Source organism: Marmota monax, unplaced genomic scaffold (assembly GCF_021218885.2).
Source record: "Marmota monax isolate L192 unplaced genomic scaffold, Marmota_monax_Labrador192_F-V1.1 WCK01_AAM20220418_F8-fsc00065, whole genome shotgun sequence".
NCBI classification, from domain to species: Eukaryota; Metazoa; Chordata; class Mammalia; order Rodentia; family Sciuridae; genus Marmota; species Marmota monax.
The window spans coordinates 4,017,426-4,030,238 of NW_026694038.1; the positions used below are offsets into that span (position 1 = coordinate 4,017,426).

Sequence of the window (12,813 nt, forward strand, 5' to 3'; positions counted from 1 at the left end):
ACATAACATTGTCGGAAGTATTATAAAATATAGTTAAACAAATTCATTAAAATACATGTTTTGTGTAAAAGAGGAAGTCTAACAAATCCATCTCCTTTCATATGTGAAAGACCTACAAAGTCGCCTTTAAATGAGCCACCAAAAAAAAAAAGTAGTGGTAGAAAAATAATGAGAAATAAATCTTTGAACATTGTATAGAACAATCTATTTTTAGTATACTTTTCCATGAAGCCAAATATTTAAGGATGGCATCACTATTGGAATATGTATCATTTAATAACTTAGTATTTCATTTTTTTAAAAAACACAGGAATTGAATATTTTAATTTGCACACATCAGTTATTATGAAGAAACTAGAGGTGAATAAGGTGGGTTCCCTGCCTTTAAGAGTCTTTCTAATATACTAGAGGTGATGAGGCATAATGCAAAGATTACCAAATAATAGTACCTAATATTTAATAGGACAGGTCAGGCACTCTTAAGTGTTTTATTTTAATCCTCTTAACAATTTTACAGACTATATGTTATTGTCATCACCCACATTTTTAAGATACAGAAAGTAGACAGACAACTAATAGAGTGAGGAACCTACCTAAAACTGCCTCATGAGCAAGTGGGACACAGTGGAAATTGTGTTCTGACCTGGCTGTTCAACTCTAGATATTGTACTCTTTGCCACTAAAACACGCCTCCCTTGCATCGCCACCCCCCACCCCCCGAGAAAGAGGTAAATGATAAGGTTACTCACACATGACAAAGAAAAATATAGTGTAGCAAGGATATTTTGGAAAGCTTTGATAGATTTGAGGGCGATCATGTTAGATCTTTGTAAACTTTTCCCCACCTTCGGTACATGCATGCATGAATCACCTGTCCTTCAAGTATCTTCCTATCTTTTCAGCCTGGTACATATCTACTCATCCTTTCAAAACATAGTGTGCATGTCTCTTCTCTGGAGAGCCTTCTCTTACCACCAGAACTGGGCAAGAGGCCCAGCCCATGTGCCCACGGAACACTCTAGAACTAATTCTACTACATTTTTAATTCTAAGTCTCCCCTCAATGATTGGAAATACTGTAGGGCCAATGTCATCATTCCTGGTGCTCAGATCTGTATCTAAGCACTTCTCCAAAGTTAAACAAGCTCTGAATAAATATAGATGAAGCAGTTAAGCATGGAAATCTCTTCAAAGTGATTTTCAGGGACTAGGGATAAGAGATACTGGATAATGAGTTAATGAATGCTTTTAAATTAATAATATTTGTACCAGGGTCTGGGATTGTGGCTCAGTGGTAGAGTGCTTGCCTTGCACGCATGAGGCACTGGGTCCAATCCTCAGCAATGCAAATAAATAAATAAATAAAATAAAGACATTATATCCATCTACAACTAAAAAAATTATTAAAAAAATAAATAATGTTTGTACCAAATTCATTAAGCACATATTTTAGGACTAAGTTTTTTTATAAAGTAACTTTTCTGCTTTTAGATATATTAATTATCTACTAAGTAAGCAAAACTTTTAGATATATTAATCATCCACTAAGTGACCAATCAAAGCCATATTATGTAACAATTTAAAGAAAAAATAAAACAGAATCAAGCATCCCTTAATCCTTCAGACTTTTTAGATTGTATCCAATTTTAAATGAAGTTATGAAAAAAATAATACTTTATTATGAGAAGAAAATATAATTAATTTGAAATCAGGTAATAAATATTATAATTCTATACGAACTAATGATTAAAAGAAAATTAATTACCACAGTGGAAATATAGCAAATTTTTGCCTCAGCTAAAAATAGTATAAACTACTTTCCATGTATTTCTCTTCACATGTATATTAGTCAGCTTTTCATCACTATAATTAAATACCTGACAGATGTTAACTTTATGAGGGAGAGATTTATTTAGCCTGTAGTTTTTGAGGCTTAAGGGCACAATGCTAGACTTGTCTTAGTTCTGATGATGGCCTTCTTGGTGGCAGAATTTGGAAGTGTCATGTGGCAGTACATGGCAAGAAACAAGGAGCACACAGATGTAGTATGCATGTGTGGTCTCTGTCCCACTTCTTATAAAGCTACCAGGTTTTAATCATGTGGTCTCCAGCCTAATGACCTTCTCTGAACTGTATCACTTTCCAAAAACCCCACTATAGTCAGATTAAGTTTTCATCTCTTAATACCATTAACATCTGACTTTGAGTGTTAAAAACATAAATTTGGGGGTGGGTGCTGGGAACAAACTGTATTCAAACCATAGCTTCCAAAGGAGTCACATTCTTCCATACTCCATGTATTTCTAAATGTTAACATTTTACTCATACTTTAAAGAACTTGAGCTTAAACAATAGCACATCTGTCAAACATATTCACTGTCCTAGGGTTTAATGAACGAACTAAGTAAATACTGTAGGAGATCACTGAAAAATTAAGCAGAATTATATACATTTATGTATATATACATTATGTGCATACAGTGTCAAACTTGGTTTATTAATTGTATGATACTATTTTCTTATGCCTATGAGCAGACAATACTAAATTGCTGGGAAGCACATTTTCGTTGGGAATAACATTGTCAAAATTCATTGATTTATTCCCCAGACCAAAAAAGGTGTAAACTCAGAAGAAAAATATACAAGATCTTTTTTAATTGCATAGTATGGACCATGAAGAATCAATATTTTGCTTTTTAAAACATCTATTTTTTATATTAGTAAGCTAATATGTGTTCAATATAGAAATCTTTGAAAGCCTAAAAAAACACATAGAAAGTAACATAAAATAGACCATCTCTTCTTTATTTTTTAACCTTGAAGAATTAACCTCTCTGTGTCTTGGTTTCCTTATCTGTAAAATGTGCTAACTTCATAGTGACTATCTTATTTGGTTAAGATGATTAATGAGCTAATATTTATACAGAGCTTAGAATAGAACATAGCACACAATAAATACTATATCAGCGTGAAGGTAAATTACACTAATGAAACATAGCTATTCCTGACAATATAGGGAATATTCTCCCAGAATTTTCTTATATCCATGTATATAAGAAAATATACATGTGTATATAAAATAAAGTTGATAAAATAAATGGCCTGATATTTTTATAATGTTAGCTGCCTTACTTTTCATTAGCTTTCCACCAAGAAAGATAATAAACAATGAAAAGAAAGCAGTATTTATGGTGTTTATTTCCATTTTTTGTTTGTTTGTCTGTTTCTGAGGTGCTTGGAATTAAATCCAAGGCCTTGAGTGTGCTAGGCAAGTGCTTTACCACCACCTTATATTTTCAGGCTTCTGCTAAACTCTCTAAAGCTTTATTCATTTCCCAAATCTGTCACACATTTCCACTATGGCCTGAACCTGTATTAGCTCTGTGCAGGACAAATGTCTCATCCACTTCCCATAGTTTATATAGACAAGTAAAAAAAAAATGCATATGAAACAAACCAATACTTGACAATTATGTATAATTATACACCAGACATTAGTTCAACTGCTTTGTTAATACACTGCTCACAGAAAAAAGATTAAGCTTGCCACTTTTATTAGCCTTCAGAAAGGCTAATCAACTGCTTTAAGTTCTGAAAGCAAGTAAAAGATGAAGCCAGGATTTGATCCCAGGTCAAATGGTTCTGAAATCCACATACTTAAATTGACTCTTTCCTCTTAGCCCTTCAAGGTAAATACAACATTTCATGCTTTTTTTTCTGTTATAATATTCTTTCTTTATATTTTTCCCATCAAAATCTCTAGCTTATTCTGCCCAAATGACATCTGTACTCAAATCTTTATACCCAGTTCAGCAAAACTTATTTGTTTCTTCTGAAGTTCATTTAAAAAATTGTAGCCCTTTTATAGCATCTATAACAGCCTGATGTATTATGGCCTGCTTTCTTTGAAAGCAGGAAGTGGGTCTTTCATTCCACTGTTGCTAGCCCCATATTCAGTGTCTTGCATAGAATGAATTGAGTAAATATTTGTTGTATGGAATTGATACAGTGTTCTAGGTCGGAAATAATGTAGACAGAAGCTAAGGCAGCACAGTGGAAATGCACAACACCTAGGTAATGATTTCCAATCATTAACTCAACCAATTTGTTTTTCCTTTTTTGTTCTTGTGTGGGAAGGGTTAGGAGGCATAGTGAGTATCAGTGTAGGATTCTGTTCATGGGTAGAGTAAAACTGGATGGTTAAGAGTGGCCTTGGTTCAAGTCCCAGCTCAGTTACTTATTAAGCCAGAACACTTCATCTGTCTGTGACTCAATTTCATAGTTGCTAAAATGGGGTACTAAGATTCAGATCATATTTGTGAGAGTTAAAGTAGCCCACATCTAAGGATTAAATCCTGTGTAAATATAAATAGCACTTATAAAAGCCATAAAAATTCAAATAAATACTAATAACTATTATAATAGCAGCTATGTATTCTCACCCAAATACAAATTATAAATTGGCTAAGAATATAGGTTTCAATATTTGATATACATGTGTTTGAAGATCAATTTTATAGTTTCTACTTGTATGATCTCAGGCCAAATTAATTAAAAATCATTGGGGCTGAGGCTGTATGTAGCTCAGTGACAGAGCACTTGCCTAGCATGTGTGAGGCACTGGGTTCAATCCTTAGGAGCATATAAAAATAAACAAGTAAAGGCATTCTGTCCCACTACAATCACCAAAAAAATGAAATTAAAATAAAATTTTAATTTAAAAACGTCTTCCAAGTTTTATTATCCTAAAAGGGACTAAATTGGTATAAAAAATTGAATGTATTCATGTAAAATGACTACATAACATTTAATAAGTGTCCAATAAATATCAGTCATAAAGATCAAACCTCCTGGGACATAAAAATGATAACATATATAAGATGATTATTTCTATGTCTATCACATAGTAAACTTTCAAAAATATTAGCTTTAATAAGTAGATGAAAAAATAGTCATAAAATGAGTATATTCTTTCATTTGAAATACACAAAGGCATTACTATTTCTTTTTTATAATACCAATGATTCATGAAAATAGATTATATATAAAACCCAAGATGAGACAGCTATACTTTGATTTTAATAGGATTGAACTGAATTCATGTCTTACGGGAAAGTATTATATACAGAATCCCAAAGTGACTAAACTTGACTTGAATATTAGACATACATATGTTTTAAAATCGCATTAGAAGCACAAGACTCATTTTTCACAGATTTCCTTAATATAGACATATTATATACATTCCATACTTTATCTATACTTCATTCTCCAGGAAAACTTGCTATCATCTGTACTTATGTAATCAGTTCCCAGGTACCTCTATAAACAGGTGTCAAGATACAGTAACACTGTATAGTTAACAAAAATTCTTAACGTCTTAACCTAAAAATAAATGTACGGTCTGATCTGTAAGGATTTATTTTCTTTGATGGTAGAGTTAATGATTGATTATTTAATATTAAAAATCTATAATAGAAACATCTGTATAAAATTACTACATATGAAAGACATATGTATTTGCTGACAAGTAATAATGAATATGAGAGAAAAATGATGAAAAAGTATGAAATGATATCAACTTTAAATTCAACTTCTATCAGAGTAAAATTTTGTTTTTCTTTGAGATATAAATAATAGGTTTGTGTTGTAAAAAATCAGGACCATACTTAAAAGAGAAAAACAGAGCAACTTTTGTTGTCTGACTACCCAGAGAAAACTACTGTTTACTTTTTTTGTATTTATTTATAAGTCTTTTATTTTAAAAAAATCTGTCTATAATGATAAAATTATTTTCAATAATCTTTTTGAGAGTAAAATGACTTTGTGAAGGGAACAGCATTCAATCCCAGGCTTTATTCATTTGTAATCAGCAAAGGATAGTGAGTCTAGAAAGTGTGGAATATTCAAAGCTTCATTTGGCCACAGAGAATCTATGGACTCCTGCAAGGTCACTGTCAATTTAAATTTAAAATAATCGTGTTATATTTCACTGAATGAATAAATGAAAGCCTTGCATTAGTTGAACTGGAAGCAAGTGAGAAAGGGCTTTTTGGGGAGTGGAATGGAATATTTTAGGGGACCAAGGGTAGAGAGAATGATTATATCATTATTCATAGAAAGCAAAATGATTCCACCTTCTTACAGGTTAGTGTAATCTGCCAATTGCAAAGGACAATAGTGTTTGTTATTTTGTTCTCACAATAATATGAAACCTGAATAAGAACAATTTCAATCAAAATGGGTTTGCAGAGTGTGTGTTTAATGTTTTAAGGAAAAAAAAAAACTTTGCACATCCCTATTTCTTAACTTTCTCAGGTAAAAAGCAAGTTTATAATGTTTTGAAACATGAAAACATATAGTAAATCAGTATCAGAGGTAAAGTAGCACTTTCATGAGATAAATCAACAGACTAAACCTTTTTGTTCTTTTATTATTTCCTCAAATATTTTCTGACAGTAATAACCAAAAAAGTTAGAAAAAGGTATACCAAAGTTTGTCTAAATTATATTTACTTTGCTCTGACATTTACAGATTTGACAGCATTTTTATATAAATTGCTAAAATTAGTAGAGATTTAAATAAAAATAGCAAAAACAGGTCATGTATGGCAACTTTGTTCATTGGAGTTCTACAGTGTAGTGATCTTTGCCTGTGTTGTTCACTGAAAATGCCCCAAATTTTAGACTATAACTTGGCTCACAGTTGGTACTCAGCAAATAGTAGGCAAGGTATTGTTTTTGTAATATTTCTATACAAAAGATACTAACAACACTAGTATATTAGCAATATACTAATACTATTTTACTAAAATAATTGAATGATGATTTCATCATTGTTAATTTACTAACCAAAAAGTTAGACTATAACTTGATTTACTGTTGTTACTCAGTCAATATTAGTTGAGGTCCAATTTCTGTAACATTTCTGTCCCTATGCCTGAGTCACTGCTTATTTTTTTTTTCAGGCATCAAATCTCAATATTTAATTTTGGATTTACACAATTTAAATAAGTATTTTTAAATTACCTTTATGTGTACACATAGTTTCTCAAAGATAAGGAACAATATATAGAAATTTGATGTCACCTTGTTACCTATCTTACTCCAGTCCGAATGGCAGGTATTAAGAATACAAAAAACAATAAGTGTTGTTGAAGATATGGGGAAAAAGGCACACTCATACATTGCTGGGGGGGGGGGGTGGTGGGTAACTGCAAAATGGTGCAGCCAATACAGAAAGCAGTATAGAGATTCCTTGGAAAACTGGGAATGGAACCACTTTTTGAACCAGCTATCTCACTCCTTGCTCTATACTGAAAGGACTTAAAAACAGTGTACTACAGGGACACAGCCACATCAATGTTTATAACAGCACAATTCACAGTAGCTAAACTGTGGAACCAACCTAGATGCCCTTCAGCAGATGAATAGATAAAGAAAATGTGGTGTATATACACACTGGAATATTACTCAGCACTAAAAGAGAATAAAAGCATGGCATTTGCAGGTGAATGAATGGAGTTAGAGAATATAATGCTAAGTGAAGTTAGCCAATCCCAAAAAACCAAATGCCGAATGTTTTATCTGATATAAGGAGCCTGATTCATAGGTAGGGAGGTGGAACATGAGAGGATTAGATGAAATTTAGATAGGGCAAAGGGGTGGGGAGGGAAAGGGAGGGCACATGGTGGTAGAAAAGACAGTGGAATGAGATGGACATCATTACCTAAGAACATGTATGAAGACCCGAATGGTGTGAATACACTTTGTATACAACCAGAGATACGAAAAATTGTGCTCTGTATGTGTTATATGAATTCTAATGCATTCTGCTGTCATATATAACAAGTTTGAAAAGAAAAAGAAAGTGAATGCAGCTGGTAGACTTAACAGAAGTCACTAATTACTAAGTACATGTTTACCACTTCTTCTAGCATGGCTGTGGGAACTTTGTCCGTGTAATTCAGACTTTCAACCGCACTCATCTGTATGTCTGTGGCAGTGGCGCTTTCAGCCCAGTTTGCACTTACCTGAACAGAGGGAGGAGGTCAGAGGTAAGCTAACATTAATGACGTTAATGTGGCCCTCACAATATTTCTTAGTTTTGATGCTATTGTCAAAGATGTTTAAAGTGGTATTTTAGAGTAAAAGTTCAGAAATATTAATGTCCTTAAAGTGGTTTTATGCTTTTTAAAACACAAAGTATATTAAATTTTGTTTTTGTCTGCCAAGTTAGTTTAGCTATATAGTCTTTGGGCTACAACTTCAAAAAAAGAAATATATATATATATATATGTATGTATATATATATATATATATATATATGTATGTATATATATATATATGTATGTATATACATGTTTATTTTTATTTCTAAATGTAAAAGCTATAGAAGACAAAAGGAAAAGGCAAAATTTCATAATTTCTTAAATGTAAAGCACTGAAAATACTTGCTCCAAGTTATAGAACATTATATAAACTTACTTTCTTAAATATATTTTAAATAATTTCTATTTATCATTCAAGTTCAGTAAATCTTTATGTGATGCATATCTGTAAGATATGTATAAAGCAAGATGCCAAATGTTTTTGAATAACTTACACATTAATAAATCATCCTTTAATTCAAGGTTAAAATTGCTTTACACTAGACTGTGCTTGCCCTGTTCTTTCATTAGTTAAAATGACATGGGGCATTATGATATGGTGTTTGCTATACACTAGTCAAATATATTCCCACCATATAGTCAAATATCAAGCTGGTTGAACTTCAACAGTGATATTTAAGACTATGTTTATTATCTTAGTCAACAACTGTTGACTAAGGAGGCTATGCATTACACCAAAAGAATTTTTCTTTATTCTTTTACTCAAGCACATTGTTTTATTTAATATTATTATTAAAAATGAATTCTTTCAAACTATCTTTATTTAGTTTAATTATGGAGCTTAATTTTTTAAAAAAATTCAGTTATTAAATAATGACTTAATTCAATTTTAGAGAGTATGTTTATGAAAAAAATAAATATTTCTACTCATATGCTTCATAAAGTATATTTTCTTTTAATAAGAATTAATCTACTTTAATACTAATAAAATTGAACAACAATCCTTCACTGTTCCCTTATTATTAAATTACCTTTTCAGATATGTGATTCACACATCTTTTTTTAAAAAGTCATTTAAAAACAACTGAATAATTGTAATTTAATCCCCAATAGAGACTTTTCCAAATATCATTCAAGATGCTATGAAATATTAAAATTCTTAAAGCAAAAATAAAGTTATGCATTATTGGAAGAATACAGTTGGCTGCATTGAGCTAGTCATGAGGACCACATGCCTGTGATCAATTGATTAAATAAACTACTGATCACATGTCTGCAATCTGTCAGACACGCCTCGAAGTCCATGCAGTCACTGTACAAACCAACCACCCTGTAACAGTTTCAGAGCACAGATTTCGAATAAAATCATTTTTCCATATACAAATTGTCTACTATAACTTCAAGTCTTAATTGGAAAGTCTGTTTTAAAAAAATGATCTTCTCTGGAAAACCAGCATGAAATAAATTTTAATCACTTTGCTACCTTAGCTTCACTTCAAGACAGGCTTCCATGGGGGAAGCTTTTCCATGAATTAATTCTGTCTCTCAAGTAATATATGAACACTTTGAGGGACAATTTAGGTATATAAAGAGTTAGGATTTTTAAGCTTTGTATCTTTACCTTAACAATCACCTTTGCCTTATAGTAATAGTCAAAAAGCTTACCATAGCATTGTTGATATATAAGTACAGCATATAAATTAAAATGTGAGTAAAGTACTGCAAAACTTTATCAAAAATTGGATATTTGTTTCCTCTGAGATGAAGGATCTCCTATCATAAAATTATCACATGATGAACAACATTGTATTTTGAGAAAATTCTCCTTCTCCTTCTTCATAGTTTGTTTTGTATTTTGTAATGAATGGGGGTAGGAACCACTGCTAACACCCTGTGTTAATATTAAGATAGCACAATTTTCATGTATTCAGAACCAACTTGAAAAGGTTAGGTCTGCAGTTGTTAATCCTTCAGTTTTGCTTTAGAGCCATCAATCACCTTCCATTTCAGCTGCCCATCTTCACAGAAATTCATTGGTTGTAAGAGCATATTTTATGAGCCTACCTCAGTTTTGGATTCTTCTACAATTTCATTATAACTTCTCACTCTCCTATTATTTTCAGTCTGATTCAGAGCTGTCCTAGAACATTTCAACAGTGTTCATCCAAAGAGCCTAGAATCCTTGCTACATGGAGACCTAGCCATGGTTCTCTCTTCTATCCCTTGTCCTTAATCCTATCTTCTGTTCCTGAAAAAAAGATAAAAAAAGATAAAGCAACACAAGTAAACTATGGTGTCGAACTAATGAGTAAAACATGAAGAAAAAAAATAGCTATTAGTAATTTGGCTGAAAAATTTTGAAATATTAACACATTTCATCTCTGGCTGATTTCATCAGATATTTCTATAACATCTATTTCAATAATTTAATACCACTGAAGCTCATACAGATACCTTTGACTGATCAACAATATCACAGGCATCCTATTCCTGTGCTTGTTGAAGCAGACCAATCGCCAAACTAGTTCATTCAGGCATCCTTTCTATAGCTTTTCTCCTGTTTTAGAAGAAAAGTTTTGCACTTTCTTTATCAATAAGAGTTCTTTGATCAGTATTCTTCATTCACTGTTTCATATTTTCATTCCCTTTCCCCTGAATTTACTTTTTTTTTTTTCAGTTTAAAAATAGGACTATGTGCCTTTTCCTTAAAATCACCAATTTTATTCAACACCGCCCTTTTCTTCCTTTTCTTCATTACAAAGCTTCTCAGACTTCTGGGCTGTATTTCCAGTTTTAAGTTCCAGTTCTCCATATCTTTATTAAATATTTGCTAATATAACTTTCATTTCAAGTACACACATTAACAAAAAGTCTTTGAATAATGACCAAGATTCCCCAATGGCCAAATTGACTCTGTCAGTATGCCTTCTCCTGGACTAATCTATAACAAACTCTTGGAAAAAAATAAATATATTATTCAACGTATTTGTCAGTGTCTATGAGCATGGTATACTTTGTTATGCTTTCTTATTTTTCACTACCTATTTACATTCTGGCCCCATTTCTCTTATTGTTTCAAACCACAAATGCTATTTAGTTAAAGAAAATGAATTAAAATAATGTCAGAATTCATAGGCTAACTTGAAGACATTGATTGGTTTTTCTCTGTGTGTATCAAAGAAGTAACTGGCACGAAATGGCATGAACTGGCAAAAAATAGCAGAAATGGCACAAACAGAATTCTGTTGTCATGTTACAAATTATTTAGGGTGTGAAGGGTGAGGTTGGAAGAAGTCTGGGGAGATTAATTGATATAGAGAGTTGATGTAGCATTCCAAGAAAGAGATTATTGTATTCAGATGGTGGCAATGGAGACCAAGAGGCACAAATTACAGAGTAGTATAGGTGATGTTGGTAGAATTTGAATATGGAAAAGAAAATATATGCTGATGGCAACTTTTTGTTGTTGTTTTCAGCAGCTTTAATTGTTCGTTCCTATGAACTGAGGTAACAAACAGTGAAGAGACCAAATTAGGGGTAAAGATTATGGTCTGAGTTTGGTCTGTTGAGTCTGAGATGCCACAGAAAGACCCAATTAGAACTATGAAGTGTATAGGAGAATGTGAGGTTGATATAAAGATGTGTGAAAAATGTTTTATAAGAGTAACTAGATACAATAAAAGCGTTAGTTTAATCAAGCAGAGAAGGTGTAGCGTGAGAATGGCTGCATTGGAGACTTGATGATCTACTAACTTTAATGGCCACATGGAGGAATATGGACTTGAAAACAAAACTTCAAAGAAGCCGGCAGAGAAGAAGGGGAAGAAACAAGAATGTGTTGGTCCTAGGAAGAAAAATAAGTTATTTTAAAAAGATAGAAGTGGTCACCAATTTTGGAAACTATTGAGAACCCAAGTGAGATGAAGTTTGAAAAGTGTTGTTTCTTAATCCAAGTACTTGGGAGATGGGAGATCACTGAGCCCTCCAGACTAGTTCAGGCAATTGTATACTATGATTGTCATTGAAGATCTCATCAAAAATTGTTCCATAGAACAACTGAGGTTGGAACACAATGTAAGTAAATTGAGAAGAAGGTGAAAAATCAGAAACGTTGATGAGTATGTGTGTAATTCTTTGAAAAATAGGGTCCACATTTGTGATCCAGAGGAACCAAAGGGTAGTTCAGATGATAATATAAAGGATTCAGTTAATAAAATAAAAGTATATATTTAAAAAAAAAACAGAAAGAACATAAGAAAAATACAAGGTGACTTTGAAGATAAGATGAAATTCAAAGCAAGGTTTGGCCTCAAAGTAAAACAAATAGTTCTTCTCATGTCTTAGTGGATATATTAGTGTAAATGGTACCTGAAAAATCTAATCAATTCCTACAGTGCCAACTCTTACTTATTACTGAAACCTGTCTCTGACTCTAAAACAAAATTAGGCTTTCTAAATTTTATTGTTTTTCCTCATATTTATAATTATTTCATTTGGAAAGCAGATGTAACTAGGAGACTGAAGTTGATTTCTACCCCTCTAACTAATATGGCTGGGAAAGCAATCTTGTCATCATGTCTAGCATGAATCCACTGAAGAGAATCATGTTTTTAAGCTTAGAGTACTATGATTTCTTCTAAGCTTTATAATTTCCTGTTGCCTCCTGGATGTCCAACAGTATATCAAACTCATTTTAACAAAAAT

The 12,813-nt window shown here is 32.1% G+C and overlaps 1 protein-coding gene across 1 annotated transcript in view; it reads left to right on the top strand.

The window, feature by feature from the left end:
- Sema3c (semaphorin 3C) overlaps positions 1 to 12,813 on the top strand; it is a 161,305-nt gene that overhangs the window by 84,459 nt on the left and 64,033 nt on the right. The window contains exon 5 of the mRNA XM_046464199.2: positions 7,936 to 8,055. Coding sequence (XP_046320155.1) covers positions 7,936 to 8,055 — 120 coding nt within the window. The remainder of the gene's footprint in view (positions 1 to 7,935; positions 8,056 to 12,813) is intronic.